Here is a 17,588-nt window from a genome sequence, read left to right as displayed (position 1 = left end):
ACAAAAGAAGTTGTTTCTTCTTTTTCTCTGTATTTACTGTAATGTAGATGATGTGTGATGTTTTTTGCTCCAGGTGGTTAGTTCTCTTTAGATATTTTTACTATTAATTAACACAACAGCGATGATGACGATCAGTCTCACTGCTATGCTAATATATTTGTCTGCTATTTGTTTAAATTATGGTGAAACATAAATGTATAGATGTATAAATACAAAAAAGTTCATAGGTCATTAATAAGATGAAAAAACGAAGATATATTTCATTTGTTATTGTCCCATGATGCTCTGAGTGTACTACGTAAGACTGGAAGCGTAGAAGAAGAGAGCAAGGACAATAGAAAAGGCGCGAAGGACTGAGCATGTGATGCCGAAGGCCGCAGAAGGCAGGTGTCTGGGAAAATAGTTCAAAAAATAAGTGATTAGAGACACGTTTCAGCGAGCTTAGAAAACTGTTCCTTACTCCAGTGGAGCTGAGAGAGCTAAGCTAAGCTAAAGTTAGCATTGCCGAGTCTGTGGTAATGACCTCGTGGAGAGCCAAACGGGAGGACAGACGGTGTTGCTGCCACACATTCAGCACTCAGACATTCAGAAGTGAAATTCTGTGTGCACATCTCCATTGTTCCCCTTCGGAACTCGAGCTGCGTCGAAACGCTATGGGAACGCCCTGCGTGACTCACCTTGACTAGCACTCTTGCTGGGGACATTTCACTCCTGGATATTTGTTCTCCGGCAGGTTGGTCCTCTCCACACACCCTTATCAGGTTATATAACCTGGACCTGGAGCCCACCCCTGGACCTGGAGCCCACCCCTGGACCTGGAGCCCACCCCTGGACCTGGAGCCCACCCCTGGACCTGGAGCCCACCCCTGGACCTGGAGCCCACTGAGCTTGTTTGTGCCTTTTCATGGCCTCAGGGACAGTTTGTTTGCTTGTTTTACTTTTACACCAGACCTCAAGTGTCTAGATCAATACCACCATCCAGTGGTGGAAACCTGAACCTCAGTATAGTATCTAATTTTTATTTTTCACTTTACTGAACCTTTGTAATAAAGCATGTGGTTATTCAGGTTCCTCTGGGTGTGAAGTCATGAGTGTGTTTTAAACGTCAACCTTCTAAAAAAGAAGTTATCACATGATTTAGAACTTAAACACAATTTTATTGTTCTGTAAGTGTAAAAGATGTGGTTTAACACAGAAGCTGGAAGTATTTACTCAATATGCCAAGTGTACAGATAAGTGTGTGTTGGTTGTGTTGCAGGTTGTTTCAAGTTTCAATCAGTTTTATATTAACTAGAAACTTCATGAACATTTCAGTGCTAAAGCAGTTATCGAAACTAGAAACGTTAACACAATAAACAGCCATCTATCATGAAATGAAGCGCAGATGCAACATACAGGAAATGTTTGTGTGTAATATTTTAAGTTAAAGAGGAAATTGACAAGTTTTTAAGCTGAGCATTAGGTGTGAAACTGTGATCAGCTCACTGTATTATACATTAGCGTAGATTGCAGAATCGTCCTCATCCTTCTGGACGTTGGCGTAGATTTCAGAATCGTCCTCATCCTTCTGGACGTTGGTGTGGGTAGCAGAATCGTCCTCATTCTTCTGCTCGGTGTGGACACTCCTGTGATCACACACAAAAAGGTTTATGAAGGACAGATGATGTGAATTGCTGTTAAAGTCACAATTATAGGCTTTAAGTGAGAAAGTATTTTTAAACTCTGTAGATTATATTGTATAAAACATGCTGAGATTGACCTCCTTTTGTGAATCACAGCTCCTGTGATGACGACAATCACTCCGGCAGTCACACAAACAATAACCCACATCAACCAACGTTCAGGATTTTCAGTGTCATCATCTGTTAAATCGAGCAATATTTAATTTGTAAATATTATCTGAACATGTCACTTGTTATAGACGTGTAAATGCACATCATGATCAAATTATTTCCATCAGTAATCATGTGAGACATTCAGGATTGTTGTGAGCAGATGGACTCACCCTCCACGTGAAGGCTGATGGTTTCAGATCCTGACGTCTCACCGGTTCCCCAAGTGCAGGTGTAATTCCCAGAATCCCTCACGGTTAGAGCAGGAAAGTGAAGAACGGGTCCTGATGTATTTAAACGCTGGTTGTTCTTAGACCACACAAACTGTGAGGAAGTGTGTGTGCAGTTCACATCACACGTCAGATTTAAGGAGTCTCCTTGTTTAAGGGTTCCGTTTCCACTGAGTCTGATTAGTGACACCTTTAATTCTTTTTCAGAGAGCAGGAAAGACGCCACGTCAGTGACTCAGGACTGAGAGGGTGATGATAATTATAATACAGTCAAGTACTAAAGTATCAAACAAATGCTGTCATTCTTCACTAATATAAGTACAAATTTTTCTACCTATTGGTTGAAAGATCATAATTTACTAGCAGGATATTCCAGTGGATTTAAGTTTAAATGATGTCTTCTTGATTAATGTCATCTTATAATCCAGTAGAGAGTTCAGTATACAAATTAAACCATCATTTCAGATCTTAATTTAATAATTAATATTTACCTGTAACTTGTAGAGTCGCTCCAGGTTCACCTGTCCATTTACCACCGGTCACATTAGTAATAAATCTGAATCTGTAAACTCCAGAATAACTGAACTGTACATTGTGGATTAATAAAGTACAGTCTGATTTGTCGTCTCCAGTGAACTCAAAGTCTGACTCGGTGTTTAATGAGCTGTTATAAACATACGGTGGGTTTTTACACTTATCTGTGTTTGAGTTCCTCGAGCACCAAAGCTTTTGTTTCACCTGACGATCTTGTGGATAATAATAACTACATTTAATGGAGACACTGAATCCTCTCACAGCACAGATCAGTTTATCAGGATAGTTCACACCCCAGTCACTGTTCTGAGTGAAGACACCTGAAAAACATGTGATGAAAAATAATTTTAATCATTTTATTTATATTTTATACATTTATATAACTGATTAATATCAAGCTCTTTTCAAAGAACGATGCCATCAGTGTGAAAACTAACAGACACCATTAGAGCTTATCTGATATTTGTCTTTACTGCACTGTACACACAACACATTTATACCTCTATATATTCATACATTTTATACAGGGACATTAACAAACAAACAAACAAATAAACAAACAATTGTAATATTTTCATTCTCTTTCAATGATTCTCTATTTGATTTTTTTTATTTTTTTTTGTATTTCTTTTTGGATTTGTTTGCCTGACTTTTCTGCCACTAAGGTTTGGACCTTTTGCCTGTTTTTTGTCTCCGTCTTTTGATTACTGTTTTGGATTTGTTCTCTTTGGAAGTTTCAATAAATTCACATATATAACTGAGACCCTCTGTCTCAGAGAATTCTTTACACAATACAATAACTGGACATTTCACAGCCCCAATCCCTCAGCGTCAACAAGGGGAAATGCTGTTGGCCGATCTTTAGAACAATATATAAATCTAGGAGTATTTCTGTATATATGTATATATTATTAATCCTGTTAATACTTCATAATACTGTTAATATGTCAACACATAGTGAATGCAGCCAGCAAGATCATCGGTGTTTCTCTGCCCTCCACAAGACACTTTATACTCTCTGTAAATATCTGGCACTAAGTAAAACTCACTTAAAATCATCATTAGAAGTGATTTATTAGACAGTAATGAAATGTTCACTAGCATTAGACAGAATAATGTGTGTGTGTGTGTGTGTGTATGATCCAGTAAGTGAACCTACACACTATAACATCCATCAGCATATAATAAAAGTCTGAAGAATAATTCTGTCTAAGACTGAGATGATGTTTCATACCAGACAGCACGAGCAGAATCAGAACCAAGTGCAGCATCTTCGTCTCTTCTTCAGTGTATGAGAATTAAAAGTACTTCCTGGAATAAAACAATACACCCAAAATATCTACAGACTCACACCATGGGTGTCAAACTGTTAACACAGGAAGTTGACCTCTTCTGAACGCAAATACATGTCCTTATACATCCGTTTTGACCTAGAAGTAAAGTGTATGGACAAATTATCAAGAGATTTGACCATCAGACATGATTTTGATTACGATCTCCCTTTCCAAAGGCACATTAAAATGGAGATGTTCCACATCTCTGCAGTAGATATGATGACGTATAAAGTCCAGAGAGGTCGATATCATGTGACAGACATTTAAAGACCTCAAGCACCAACAGTGATCATCCACCTAAATGAAACTGTGTGTGAACAGAAAACTGAACTAGATTTGTTACTTCTGTATTTTTCCATTAAACAGCAGGATTTATTTTCTGGTGTGGATTTTTGAATCCTGTATTAACTTTTGATTGAAGCAGAAACATGGCCTCTTACTTGTACAAAGACCCTGGAAGATACATTCAACAAGCTTTATAGACGCTCTACATGGGTGGAAACTTTCGAATGTCTTTCTAAATAAAAAAAAATTAACTCAGAATTCCAAAACAAGCGTAGAACCATCACGTCACTGTAGAACTTTACATTTATTCTTCTAGGTTTAGAGAGAAAATCAGATTATTTAAAAAAAAAAAAAAAAAAAAAAAAAAAAATTAAATCATAGTTCTTTGTGTTGGAAACCAAGTTCTTTACCAGAGTAAAGAAAGAAGACTGAAAACAAAGGAGGAGCTTCAGCATCCTACAGTCAATCAAACCAAATCCCTCCATATGATGAGAACTATATAACATCCAAAGGTATAAACTTCAGGGGAGACACCAGGGGCCTGTTTCAGAAAGGAGGTTCAACCAACTATGAGTTTAAACTTTAACATTGAGTTGACAAGCCCTGAGATGAGAAACTCTGAGTTAAGCGTGTAAAAACCCATTATCAATGGAACGCAGATATAACGAGTCACCATGGCAACAGCGTCAGACAAAAGAAAAGTCTGCATATTTCTCACCAGCAGAACCAGAAGTGCTTATGCAAGTGTATGGAGAATTTGAACACGTATTAAAAAAAAAAAAAGCAACACTACTGTATAAAACAATTGTGTATTTAACATCAAATTTTAAAAGGTGTATTTTAAAAATGTATTATAATATATATATATATATATATATATATATATATATATATATATATATATATATATATATATATATATATATATGCCTACTATTGTATATGTGTGTGTGTGTGTGTATATATATATATATATATATATATATATATATATATATATATATATATATGTATATATATATATATATATATATATATATATATATATATATATACCTTTAAAAGTAAATATATACCTTTAAAAGTTAGTAATTAAGAACTATTTTAGAGTAAATTCCCAACTGTTATAATATCAGAGGTGAAACCGGAAGAACAGAATTTTATTTTATTAGGAAACAATACAAAAATGGTCAGAAAGTGCTTAAGAGCGAGACACACTTTCCTGACCACTCTGCAATCAGTAGCCTTACTAATATGTTCTGCATCCCCGATGTTCTACACAAAACTACAGTTTGCAAAGAAACGTAAGGCAACGCAAAGCATCTGCTCAGATGTAACAGCACGGCCATGATGGCTGATGTAAGGATGGATGAGATTATGGATCTTATTGACTGTAAAGAAAAACGGTATCGCTCAAATAAAAATGCATAGGGATATGATCAAAAATCCACTCTGGGCTCAAAAGAATGAATACAGACTCATCATCAACAGGATCGTCCATAAAAGGACACGCCACTTCATTTATTTTACATTTACGGCATTTAGCAGACCCCCTTACCCAGAGTGACATATTATGTTTCAACTTATACAACTGAGCAATTGTGTCCACAAAAACTTAGTGGACCTGGGATTTGAACCCATGACCATCTGATGAGTAGTCCAACACCTTAACCACTGAGCTACTACATCCCACAAGCCCTTTGCTGCGAACTGCGTAACTGAAATGTGGGCAATGAATGAGGTGTTTAAACGTCGCTTCCCCTTTAAAAAGGGGAGGAGACCGACAGAAACTCTGGGTTTACTGAAGAAAACCTATTTAATTTGTAAATATTATCTGAACATGTCACTTGTTATAGACGTGTAAATGCACATCATGATCAAATTATTTCCATCAGTAATCATGTGAGACATTCAGGATTGTTGTGAGCAGATGGACTCACCCTCCACGTGAAGGCTGATGGTTTCAGATCCTGACGTCTCACCGGTTCCCCAAGTGCAGGTGTAATTCCCAGAATCCCTCACAGTTAGAGCAGGAAAGTGAAGAACGGGTCCTGATGTATTTAAACGCTGGTTGTTCTTAGACCACACAAACTGTGAGGAAGTGTGTGTACAGCTCACATCACACATCAGATTTAAGGAGTCTCCTTGTTTAAGGGTTCCGTTTCCACTGAGTCTGATTAGTGACACCTTTAAATCTTTTTCAGAGAGCAGGAAAGACGCCACGTCAGTGACTCAGGACTGAGAGGGTGATGATAATTATAATACAGTCAAGTACTAAAGTATCAAACAAATGCTGTCATTCTTCACTAATATAAGTACAAATTTTTCTACCTATTGGTTGAAAGATCATAATTTACTAGCAGGATATTCCAGTGGATTTAAGTTTAAATGATGTCTTCTTGATTAATGTCATCTTATAATCCAGTAGAGAGTTCAGTATACAAATTAAACCATCATTTCAGATCTTAATTTAATAATTAATATTTACCTGTAACTTGTAGAGTCGCTCCAAGATCTCCTGTCCATTTACCACCGGTCACATCAGTAATAAATCTGAATTTGTAAACTCCAGAATAACTGAACTGTACATTGTGGATTAATAAAGTACAGTCTGATTTGTCGTCTCCAGTGAACTTAAAGTCTGACATGGTGTTTAATGAGCTGTCATAAACATACGGTGGATCTAAACATTGGTTGTTGTTTGAGTTCATCGAGCACCAAAGCTTTTGTTTCACCTGACGATCTTGTGGATAATAATAACTACATTTAATGGAGACACTGAATCCTCTCACAGCACAGATCAGTTTATCAGGATAGTTCACACCCCATTCACTGTTCTTAGTGAAAACACCTGAAAAACATGTGATGAAAAATTATTTTAATCGTTTTATTTATATTTTATACATTTATATAACTGATTAATATCAAACTCTTGTCAGTGAACGATGCCATCAGTGTGAAAACTAACAGACACCATTAGAGCTTATCTGATATTTGTCTTTACTGCACTGTACACAATACACATTTATACCTCTATATATTCATACCTTTTATACAGGGACATTAACAAACAAACAAACAAATAAACAAACAATTGTAATATTTTGGCCCACTTTCTGTGATCCTCTCTTAGATTTTTTTGTTTTTTTGTATTTCTTTTTGGATTTGTTTGCCTGACTTTTCTGCCACTAAGGTTTGGACCTTTTGCCTGTTTTTTGTCTCCGTCTTTTGATTACTGTTTTGGATTTGTTCTCTGTGGAAGTTTCAATAAATTCACATATATAACTGAGACCCCTCTGTCTCAGAGAATTCTTTACACAATACAATAACTGGACATTTCACAGCCCCAATCCCTCAGCGTCAACAAGGGGAAATGCTGTTGGCCGATCTTTAGAACAATATATAAATCTAGGAGTATTTCTGTATATATGTATATATTATTAATCCTGTTAATACTTCATAATACTGTTAATATCTCAACACATAGTGAATGCAGCCAGCAAGATCATCGGTGTTTCTCTGCTCTCCACAAGACACTTTATACTCTCTGTAAATATCTGGCACTAAGTAAAACTCACTTAAAATCATCATTAGAAGTGATTAATTAGACAGTAATGAAATGTTCACTAGCATTGGACAGAATAATGTGTGTATGTGTGTGTATGTGTGTGTGTGTGTGTGTGTGTGTGTGTGTGTATGTGTGTGTGTGTGTGTGTGTGTGTGTATGATCCAGTAAGTGAACCTACACACTATAACATCCATCAGCATATAATAAAAGTCTGAAGAATAATTCTGTCTAAGAGTGAGATGATGTTTCATACCAGACAGCACGAGCAGAATCAGAACCAAGTGCAGCATCTTCGTCTCTTCTTCAGTGTATGAGAATTAAAAGTATTTCCTGGAATAAAACAATACACCCAAAACTCACACCATGGGTGTCAAACTGTTAACACAGGAAGTTGACCTCTTCTGAACGCCCATACATGTCCTTATACATCCGTTTTTGACCCAGAATTAAAGTGTATGGACAAATTATCTAGAGATTTGACCATCAGACATGATTTTGATTACGATCTCCCTTTCCAAAGGCACATTAATATGGAGACGTTCCACATCTCTGCAGTAGATATGATGACGTATAAAGTCCAGAGAGGTCGATATCATGTGACAGACATTTAAAGACCTCAAGCACCAACAGTGATCATCCACCTAAATGAAACTGTGTGTGAACAGAAAACTGAACTAGATTTGTTACTTCTGTATTTTTCCATTAAACAGCAGGATTTATTTTCTGGTGTGGATTTTTGAATCCTGTATTAACTTTTGATTGAAGCAGAAACATGGCCTATTACTTGTACAAAGACCCTGGAAGATACATTCAACAAGCTTCATAGACGCTCTACATGGGTGGAATCTTTCGAATGTCTTTCTAAATAAAAAAAAAAATTAACTCAGAATTCCAAAACAAGCGTAGAGCCAAGAAAACCATCACGTCACTGTAGAACTTTACATTTATTCCTCTAGGTTTAGAGAGAAAATCAGATTATTAAAAAAAAAAAAAAAAAAAATTTAAATCACAGTTCTCTGTGTTGGAAACCAAGTTCTTTACCAGAGTAAAGAAAGAAGACTGAAAACAAAGGAGGAGCTTCAGCATCCTACAGTCAATCAAACCAAATCCCTCCATATGATGAGAACTATATAACATCCAAAGGTATAAACTTCAGGGGAGACACCAGGGGCCTGTTTCAGAAAGGAGGTTCAACCAACTATGAGTTTAAACTTTAACATTGAGTTGACAAACCCTGAGATGAGAAACTCTGAGTTAAGCGTGTAAAAACCCATTATCAATGGAACGCAGATATAACGAGTCACCATGGCAACAGCGTCAGACAAAAGAAAAGTCTGCATATTTCTCACCAGCAGAACCAGAAGTGCTTATGCAAGTGTATGGAGAATTTGAACACGTATTAAAAAAAAAAAAGCAACACTACTGTATAAAACAATTGTGTATTTAACATCAAATTTTAAAAGGTGTATTTTAAAAATGTATTATAATATATATATTACATATATATATTAATAAATGTGTGTGTGTATATATATATATATATATATATATATATATATATATATATATATATATATATATATATATAGGCCTACTATTGTATATATATATATACCTTTAAAAGTAAATATATACCTTTAAAAGTTAGTAATTAAGAACTATTTTAGAGTAAATTCCCAACTGTTATAATATCAGAGGTGAAACCGGAAGAACAGAATTTTATTTTATTAGGAAACAATACAAAAATGGTCAGAAAGTGCTTAAGAGCGAGACACACTTTCCTGACCACTCTGCAATCAGTAGCCTTACTAATATGTTCTGCATCCCCGATGTTATACACAAAACTACAGTTTGCAAAGAAACGTAAGGCAACGCAAAGCATCTGCTCAGATGTAACAGCACGGCCATGATGGCTGATGTAAGGATGGATGAGATTATGGATCTTATTGACTGTAAAGAAAAACGGTATCGCTCAAATAAAAATGCATAGGGATATGATCAAAAATCCACTCTGGGCTCAAAAGAATGAATACAGACTCATCATCAACAGGATCGTCCATAAAAGGACACGCCACTTCATTTATTTTACATTTACGGCATTTATCAGACCCCCTTACCCAGAGTGACATATTATGTTTCAACTTATACAACTGAGCAATTGTGTCCACAAAAACTTAGTGGACCTGGGATTTGAACCCATGACCATCTGATGAGTAGTCCAACACCTTAACCACTGAGCTACTACATCCCACAAGCCCTTTGCTGCGAACTGCGTAACTGAAATGTGGGCAATGAATGAGGTGTTTAAACGTCGCTCCCCCTTTAAAAAGGGGAGGAGACCGACAGAAACTCTGGGTTTACTGAAGAAAACCTGCTCCCGACCAGGTTAGGATCACAGAGTAAGTTACTGTGGTAACTGACTCTGAGTATAAGTTACCTCTCTTTCAGAAACGGGCTTAACTTAACCTGCTTTCTCGGGTTTAACTTACCTCCCTTTCTGACACCGAAAACCCAGAGTTTCCCTCATTTCAGGGTTAACTTACTCAGAGTTTTCGCTTAACCCGCTTTCTGAAACAGACCCCTGCTCAGTACAGAGAGATAAAATGGATGTTTTCACCATAAAAAACAACCTGAAGAATTAAGAAAGTGGCCATGTTGACAAGACGAGGGCAACCTGGTGCAGAGGAAAGGACTAGAGTACAGCTTTGGTTTTTATTTCACCAACACGGCTGAGTCTCACCCTCACAAAGTGATCACAAGACTGATCGACTAAACGAGCTGTAAGGTCTTAAATAATCCACGTCCAGGTGGAGCAGGTTACCACCAATTACACCGAAGCTGCTCTTTGTCTCCATCTGGTGCGACCCTCGGCCATGGCAGCCTGCTTCTTCCACCAAAGCATTTATACCGCCTGATAAACTGCCTGTGGATAGTAATAACTACAAGAAACAAAGACACTGAACCCTAGTGGCTCAGTCTGAGACCATCAGCACGATAAGTCTGTAGAAAAATCGGCGAAGATTCGAACCGAACAACAAAAAAGACATAAAGATTCAAATGTTTTCACAACACATACAAAATTCTGTACTATGATAAATAAGGTTTTGTTCCAGCAAATGCTGCTTATATATATATAAAAAAATCTTGTTTAATTCTAAAATCGAGCATAAAGATTCTAATAAAGTATAAAGCTCTCACAGAGTTGATGATTGTAAGAGTAAGTGTGAGACACCAGGATATGGACAGTTATAGTGATTAAGTGAGTTAATTTCTCATTTGATTATTATTTTTGTTTTTCTTTAAGTAGATCTTTAATGGTCACCATCGGTCAAGCAGGCATCTCTGAGTGCTTGGGCCCCACAGGTTGCTGCTTGTGTTTAGTTTTTATTGTTTAATGACATTAAAGCTATTTGTTCAGATGCAGTACAGAGCGAGTTCATAAGCTGTACACTGAAATTCACCAACAGTAGAAATGAATGAAGTTAACGAGGTGTGAAACTGTGATCAGTTCATTGTTATGGTACATTAGCATATATCGCAAAATCTCTCTGCTGCTGCTGGACATTAGCTAAACGAACACCAGCGCTCTTCTTCCGTGGTACGTTAGCGTAGATATTAGAATCGTCCTCCTTCTGCTGTTTGATGTCGACAGATCTGTAACCACACAGAAAAGCCGATAATGAACCACTGAGTAGATTTTTAAATGGTTTGTATTAAAGCTTGTTAGTGAGATGTTAGTTTCACCAGCAGATTGTAAGTGTTTTAGAGATTTTAGTTTATAAAACAATAAGCAGAGTTTAACCTTCTGTTGTAAATCACAGCTCCAGTCACTAAAGAGATCAAAATCACACCAGCCGTAACTAAGACAATGACCCAGATCTTCCACTGCACTGCACCACCTACATGATTTAACATGTGAATATTCAACTGAACACAAGTCACTTTATTTCCATCAGTAATCATGTGATACATTCAGGAATATTGTGAGCAGATGGACTCACCCTCCACCTGAAGGCTGATGGTTTCAGATCTTGACGTCTTACCGGTTCCCCAAGTGCAGGTGTAATTCCCAGAATCCCTCACAGTTAGAGCAGGAAAGTGAAGAACGGGTCCTGATGTATTTAAACGCTGGTTGTTCTTAGACCACACAAACTGTGAGGAAGTGTGTGTGCAGTTCACATCACACATCAGATTTAAGGAGTCTCCTTGTTTAAGGGTTCCGTTTCCACTGAGTCTGATTAGTGACACCTTTAAATCTTTTTCAGAGAGCAGGAAAGACGCCACGTCAGTGACTCAGGACTGAGAGGGTGATGATAATTATAATACAGTCAAGTACTAAAGTCTGAATGCACTAAAATAGTTCCTTATTCTGACTCATAATGAGTCCATATTGTTCAGATACTGACTGAACGCAGAGATGCAGAATAATTCATTCATTGGTGAAGTTTTGCAAAGGAAACGATATTATTATTATTATTTATTTATTTATTTTAACGATTAATATTTACCTGTGACTTGTAGAGTCGCTCCAGGTTCTCCTGTCAATCTTTCCACATCAGTAATAAATCTGAATTTGTAAACTCCAGAATAACTGAACTGTACATTGTGGATTAATAAAGTACAGTCTGATTTGTCGTCTCCAGTGAACTCAAAGTCTGACTCGGTGTTTAATGAGCTGTCATAAACATACGGTGGATTTACACATTGGTCTCTGTTTGAGTTCATCGAGCACCAAAGCTTTTGTATCACCTGATGACCTTGTGGATAATAATTACAGTGAATGGAGACACTGAATCCTCTCACAGCACAGATCGGTTTATCAGGATATTTCACACTGGAATTGCTGCTGTGAGCAAAAACACCTGAAAAATAAGAATGTAAAAAAAGTCTGGAAAAATTACAGATAAGAACAGAATTAAGTGTCAGTTACTGTTTTATTTCTTGTATATTAAAGGACATGGTACAGCAGATGCTTCACAGAAATGAATAAAAAATAAAAAGTGTGTAATCTTTGATATAATAAATTTTACTCTATTGAGAAGTTCATCTTTAACATTTTTCTAAATAAACGTTTATAGCAGAAGTTTATTTAGATCAGCACAACACATTGGTTTATTCTTTACAAAGAAAAATAAAAGCTCAAATTTAAGGTAAGAATCTGTCCGTGTCCTCGTGCCAGAAAATGGATAAAAACTGAACAATGAACACAACTGTTTATTTCATACCTGATACGGTGAGAAGAATCATCACCAAGTGCAGCATTTTTGTTTCTCCATAAGCAGGTGATCAACACAGATAGCTTTGTGTGTGTGTGTGTGTGTGTGTGTGTTAGGTAAATGATATATCAATGAGAAGTGAGAACTAAATTTTGTTCCTAAAAATGTCCAAAAGAAGAAGTGCACACGCAATTCCACAATACTATCTAATGTATATTGTGTATGTGTGTATATATATTTATATAATGTTTATACACCGTGCTCCAAATTATTATGCAAGTAACATATCAGTAGGATTTCATTAAAATAAATATTCAGGTTTTACTTTTTTTTCAAAGAAAGTGTTTGTTTGTTTTATTTCTCATGTTTTAAGACAACTGGTATCGATCTTAGACAGGTTAGTTAATTAGTTTGCCAGGTGATTTTAGTTAAATGGAAACTAACTAAAAGAGGTTGTGCCTCTTTATTAAGCAAGTCACAGTTCTTATGCAATACGGGGAGGAAGAAAGATCTTTCTGAAGATGAAAAGCAAAAGGCATGAAAACAACTGATATATCATGAAAACTGAAAAGAGATAATTATAACAAACTGAATGCTTTCAAACTGCATTCTGTATATTTATGTGGAACAACTATTTTGTGTTTTTTTTTTTTTAAATATTTGAAAACTGTTGTCATTATCACTTCTTTCACATGTAATTACATTATCATTGTAAAATATAGCTGATTATAAAATTAATCCATAATCATACTGACTAATTTGGAAAAAACAATAAAAAATGAAATGTGCAGAACAGGACAGGACATGAAGACAGGACAGGACACTCCTACATGCCTAGATTTGTACATTTGTAGATTTGTACTGCTTAGATTTGTACATCACTGAGTAATGAGTTGTTCATTCTGAGAAACATCGAACATGTCACTCACGACCAGAGTCTTATGTTTTTTCATGTGAGGACTCGTGGTCTGAGGTCAAGGTTCAATTTCAACATGTCATGTTAATAGTATGATAAAGTAAAAAAAAAAAAAAAAAAAAAAAAAAAAAAATTAAGGACGTACTTGTAGAAAGTCCTTATGTTTAAAAAATGAGTGAAATATATGTGAAGTGTCTAAATAAAGAAGTGTGAAAATGTACACATGAATCGTTAAATTTGATTATCAACATATCAGAGTTACTTTGGAGAGGAAGCCTGTATCAGTATCAGTACTGACGCATTGTTTTACACTTTCCTAAAGGCGTTTCTTCAAATTCATTTCTTCTTTTTGCTGTGTGTGAATTATATGCATAAGTTTTATTTCAGTTATTAAGTAAGTTTTATGTTGAAGGTTTCGGTGTGTCTGCTGTTCAAAATGCATCAGTTTATTAACATCTGGTGATTAAAGACCCTGATTTAGTTGTGTATAAAGACTGGACTTTATCTGAGTCTGTGTTGGCTTTAATTATGTACCAGTGAACATCCAGTGTCTGTAATATCCAGTAACAAGTTCTAAGGTATTCACAGAGCACACAAGCGACATCTGCTGGTCATAAGGATACATTGCGCTCAAGGTGGGTTTTAAATGTAATGAGTCATGCATCCGAATTTTTTTGTAATTATTAATATTTATTAATTCTGTAATGTTCATAATGTTTGTCGGTGGCTCTGATGTTATTATATACATTTTTACTTGTTCTATTAAATGTTCTCATTTTGACTGATTCTTTGAGGCAGTTTATAAAATGATTCAGTTCTAATATTGAAAAAAAAACAAGATTTAATGAGGTTCAGGCATTTTAATGAGATTTAACTACTGACAAAGTGATCATTTTAATATTATATTTATATATTGTAAGTAATTTTGATACTACATCATGCACCAGATCCTTTACACAGCAGATGTAACTGGTATGTGTTGTAACTAAAGATTTGTGGAGATAATGTTTAAAAAGTCAGACGCTTGTTTATTTGTTTTTAAAATCTCGAATAATTTTCATATTTATATATTAAGGTCTTGTGGACGATTCATTTCCAGGTTTAGCTTCGTTGTTATGGGAACGTGTTTGCCTCCAAAGCTATTTTCTTCACATTCAATACTTTTCCTTTAGGGAACTTTAGTCACACCAAATTAAAAAAATAATTATTTTATTTAAATAGTTTATTGTACATTAATATAGTGTGTGTGGTTTAATGGTCTGTCTAATTGACTGGTTATAAAGAAGCTAATGAAGCAGCTTCATTGTGTCTCTGGAAAAAATGACAGTAATGGAAACTTAATCAAACCAAATGTCTAAAACACACACGGACTCACAAAAATCCAACAAGTCTAAGAAAGCATCGAGATTTTATTTTTACGGAAGTCAAGACGTACACAACAGGACCAGTGAATCGAGTGAAGAAAGCGGAGACATCAGTAAAGTCTGGAGTCCAAAAATTACATCACTGTCCTGCATTAAACAGCTTAGAAGTTAATAAAGTGATGCGTTCCATGATACAGTCATAATGTCGAAGAAACAGAGGTTTAAGGTTTTCATGCAGAATCCCACAATCCATTAAAATAAGATTAAAATAATACTTTAATAAAAGTATCTAGATGTTCTATAGTTAAGAATGTACAGTGATGTGATTTCTGTGATTTAGCCCCTGCATTAACGGTCACAGAGAATCAGAATTTATAATCTTTAGGGTAAAAATGTCCCTGCACTATAAACAATATGGTAAACAGCTGAAACCACATTACCGTACTTTATTTATTGAAATGCAAAATATTTTTAAGAGTTTTTTTTTTAAATACAATGTTAGGAGACTGGAAAACAGATCTGCTGGTGTTTGAGCTCTATCACTTTAGAGGAACTTTTTTTTTTAACAACGGTTAAGTGAGAAGTTCCTTCTGGTTCCTGTAGTCATACTGGCTGCTCATTGCTCTAAATTGCTCGTGTGTGTGTACACGATGTTCTGCTCATGACTGAACAATTCATAGAGGAATAAAAGCCAGAGTGAATATTAAACTAAAGGCAATGTTCTAATCAAGGGCCAAATTAAAGCAAACACAGAGATACTCTCACTTAATGATATTAATAAACACTAATCTGGAATTGATGAGATGTATTTTATATTCATATTAAACTTCTCTCAGGTTCCCACAAAAATCTTTACAGCTCTGATGAGTTTGAAGGAGATGTAATAATGTGATCAGGATTTAATGACAGTGCTGTAGATGACACTATCGTCCTCCTTCTGTTGCTCGGTGTTGACACACCTAAAATCCAAATCACAACACACACACACACACACACACACACACACACACACACACACACACCACACACACATTTTTGGTTTTGACATTATGGTTGTTTTTTGGTGATAAGTGTGAGACATAGTTAACACTCACCCTTGCTTTTTTTTCTTGTCTTTGACACACACGCTCGCGTAAGTCACTTCCTCCTCAGGCAGTGTTTCATCATCTAGTTGAGGAACAGTGCTCGGCTGTGGCTTTGGCTGTTTATCGTGTTTGTTTGCTCCATCCTGGTAAAATAAGAAGTTTAATAATAATCACCATCACTTCTGAAGTGTTCCTGTGTTCACGCTCACTCATGCTGTGTTAATGCTGAGTTTGTGATTTCTTTCTAAAGCTCATACCTGTGCGTTCTCTTCACCTCTCTCACGTTTCCTCCTGTTAGAAGCAGCAAAACACACAGTGCACAGTTACAGCTCTCTCTTTTTAATGAACTCTATGGTCCTGATTTAAATGTCCTGCACTTTTCCCAAAAAGAACGTAGAATAAGGGTTTAAAGATCATTTGATTTGTCCATCACAACAATTTTAAATTGTTATTAAATATTGGTAATTGGTATTAAGTAAATGTTTCACCAGTAAATTTACCTGAGATAAAATACAGCAGCCACGATCACCAAAATCACAACAACAATGAAAATAATGATCCAGATTTTCCATTGATCAAAACCTTCACCTGTTAAAAAATGTCAACAGAATTAATAGTCACTTGCTACATGAGCGTAAGAGCAGGTCATGTTAGTCAAAGCTTCAGGAATATTGTGAGCAGATGGACTCACCCTCCACGTGAAGGCTGATGGTTTTAGATCCTGACGTCTCACCGGTTCCCAAAGTGCAGGTGTAATCCCCAAAATCCCTCACGGTTAGAGCAGGAAAGTGAAGAACGGGTCCTGATGTATTTAAACGCTGGTTGTTCTTAGACCACACAAACTGTGAGGAAGTGTGTGTGCAGTTCACATCACACATCAGATTTAAGGAGTCTCCTTGTTTAAGGGTTCCGTTTCCACTGAGTCTGATTAGTGACACCTTTAAATCTTTTTCAGAGAGCAGGAAAGACGCCACGTCAGTGACTCAGGACTGAGAGGGTGATGATAATTATAATACAGTCAAGTACTAAAGTATTAAACAAATGCTGTCATTCTTTACAAATATAAGTACAAATTTTTGTATCTATTGATTTTCTGAAACATCATAATTTACTAACTACATCTTTAAATAATAATTAATATTTACCTGTAACTTGTAGAGTCGCTCCAGGATTTCCTGTCCATTTACCTTTGTCCACATCAGTAATAAATCTGAATTTGTACTC

The 17,588-nt window shown here is 35.9% G+C and overlaps 3 protein-coding genes across 3 annotated transcripts in view; all 3 read right to left on the bottom strand.

Annotated features, from left to right (window-relative positions):
* Positions 1-1,136: 1,136 nt before the first annotated feature.
* On the bottom strand, positions 1,137-8,715 carry LOC132840353 (obscurin-like). Its single transcript, XM_060861922.1, has 7 exons — positions 8,037-8,715; positions 6,704-7,066; positions 6,156-6,410; positions 2,554-2,916; positions 2,006-2,260; positions 1,760-1,862; positions 1,137-1,625 (listed from the first exon to the last, which is right to left on the bottom strand). The coding sequence occupies exons 1-7, from the start codon at positions 8,071-8,073 to the stop codon at positions 1,490-1,492; spliced, it is 1,512 nt and encodes a 503-aa protein (XP_060717905.1). The 5' UTR covers positions 8,074-8,715; the 3' UTR covers positions 1,137-1,489.
* A 2,233-nt stretch (positions 8,716-10,948) lies between these two features.
* Positions 10,949-13,113, bottom strand: LOC132840357 (uncharacterized). Its single transcript, XM_060861927.1, has 5 exons — positions 13,009-13,113; positions 12,292-12,645; positions 11,785-12,039; positions 11,586-11,682; positions 10,949-11,437 (listed from the first exon to the last, which is right to left on the bottom strand). The coding sequence occupies exons 1-5, from the start codon at positions 13,043-13,045 to the stop codon at positions 11,299-11,301; spliced, it is 882 nt and encodes a 293-aa protein (XP_060717910.1). The 5' UTR covers positions 13,046-13,113; the 3' UTR covers positions 10,949-11,298.
* A 2,191-nt stretch (positions 13,114-15,304) lies between these two features.
* Positions 15,305-17,588, bottom strand: part of LOC132840356 (uncharacterized) — a 3,413-nt gene continuing 1,129 nt past the window's right edge. Inside the window, exons 2-7 of the mRNA XM_060861926.1 lie at positions 17,510-17,588; positions 17,056-17,310; positions 16,865-16,952; positions 16,622-16,655; positions 16,374-16,507; positions 15,305-16,238 (exon numbers count right to left, since the gene is read on the bottom strand). The exon at positions 17,510-17,588 is cut by the window's right edge and continues 284 nt beyond it. Coding sequence (XP_060717909.1) covers positions 16,172-16,238; positions 16,374-16,507; positions 16,622-16,655; positions 16,865-16,952; positions 17,056-17,310; positions 17,510-17,588 — 657 coding nt within the window. The 3' untranslated portion in view covers positions 15,305-16,171. The remainder of the gene's footprint in view (positions 16,239-16,373; positions 16,508-16,621; positions 16,656-16,864; positions 16,953-17,055; positions 17,311-17,509) is intronic.

The sequence above is a fragment of the Tachysurus vachellii genome, chromosome 25 (assembly GCF_030014155.1).
Source record: "Tachysurus vachellii isolate PV-2020 chromosome 25, HZAU_Pvac_v1, whole genome shotgun sequence".
In the NCBI taxonomy this organism is placed as follows: Eukaryota; Metazoa; Chordata; class Actinopteri; order Siluriformes; family Bagridae; genus Tachysurus; species Tachysurus vachellii.
Note: the sequence above shows the minus strand (reverse complement) of the source record. Positions and strands in the feature narration are given on the sequence as shown.

Coding starts and splice junctions, on each gene's coding strand:
- LOC132840353 (XM_060861922.1), bottom strand. CDS start 8,073: ATGCTGCACTTGGTTCTGATTCTGCTCGTGCTGTCTG. Junction 1,863..2,005: donor CATCAGCCTTCACGTGGAGG/GTGAGTCCATCT, acceptor TCGATTTAACAG/ATGATGACACTGAAAATCCT. Junction 1,626..1,759: donor GCTGTGATTCACAAAAGGAG/GTCAATCTCAGC, acceptor GTGTGATCACAG/GAGTGTCCACACCGAGCAGA.
- LOC132840357 (XM_060861927.1), bottom strand. CDS start 13,045: ATGCTGCACTTGGTGATGATTCTTCTCACCGTATCAG. Junction 12,646..13,008: donor GATTCTTCTCACCGTATCAG/GTATGAAATAAA, acceptor CTTATTTTTCAG/GTGTTTTTGCTCACAGCAGC. Junction 12,040..12,291: donor AGCGACTCTACAAGTCACAG/GTAAATATTAAT, acceptor TCTCTGAAAAAG/ATTTAAAGGTGTCACTAATC.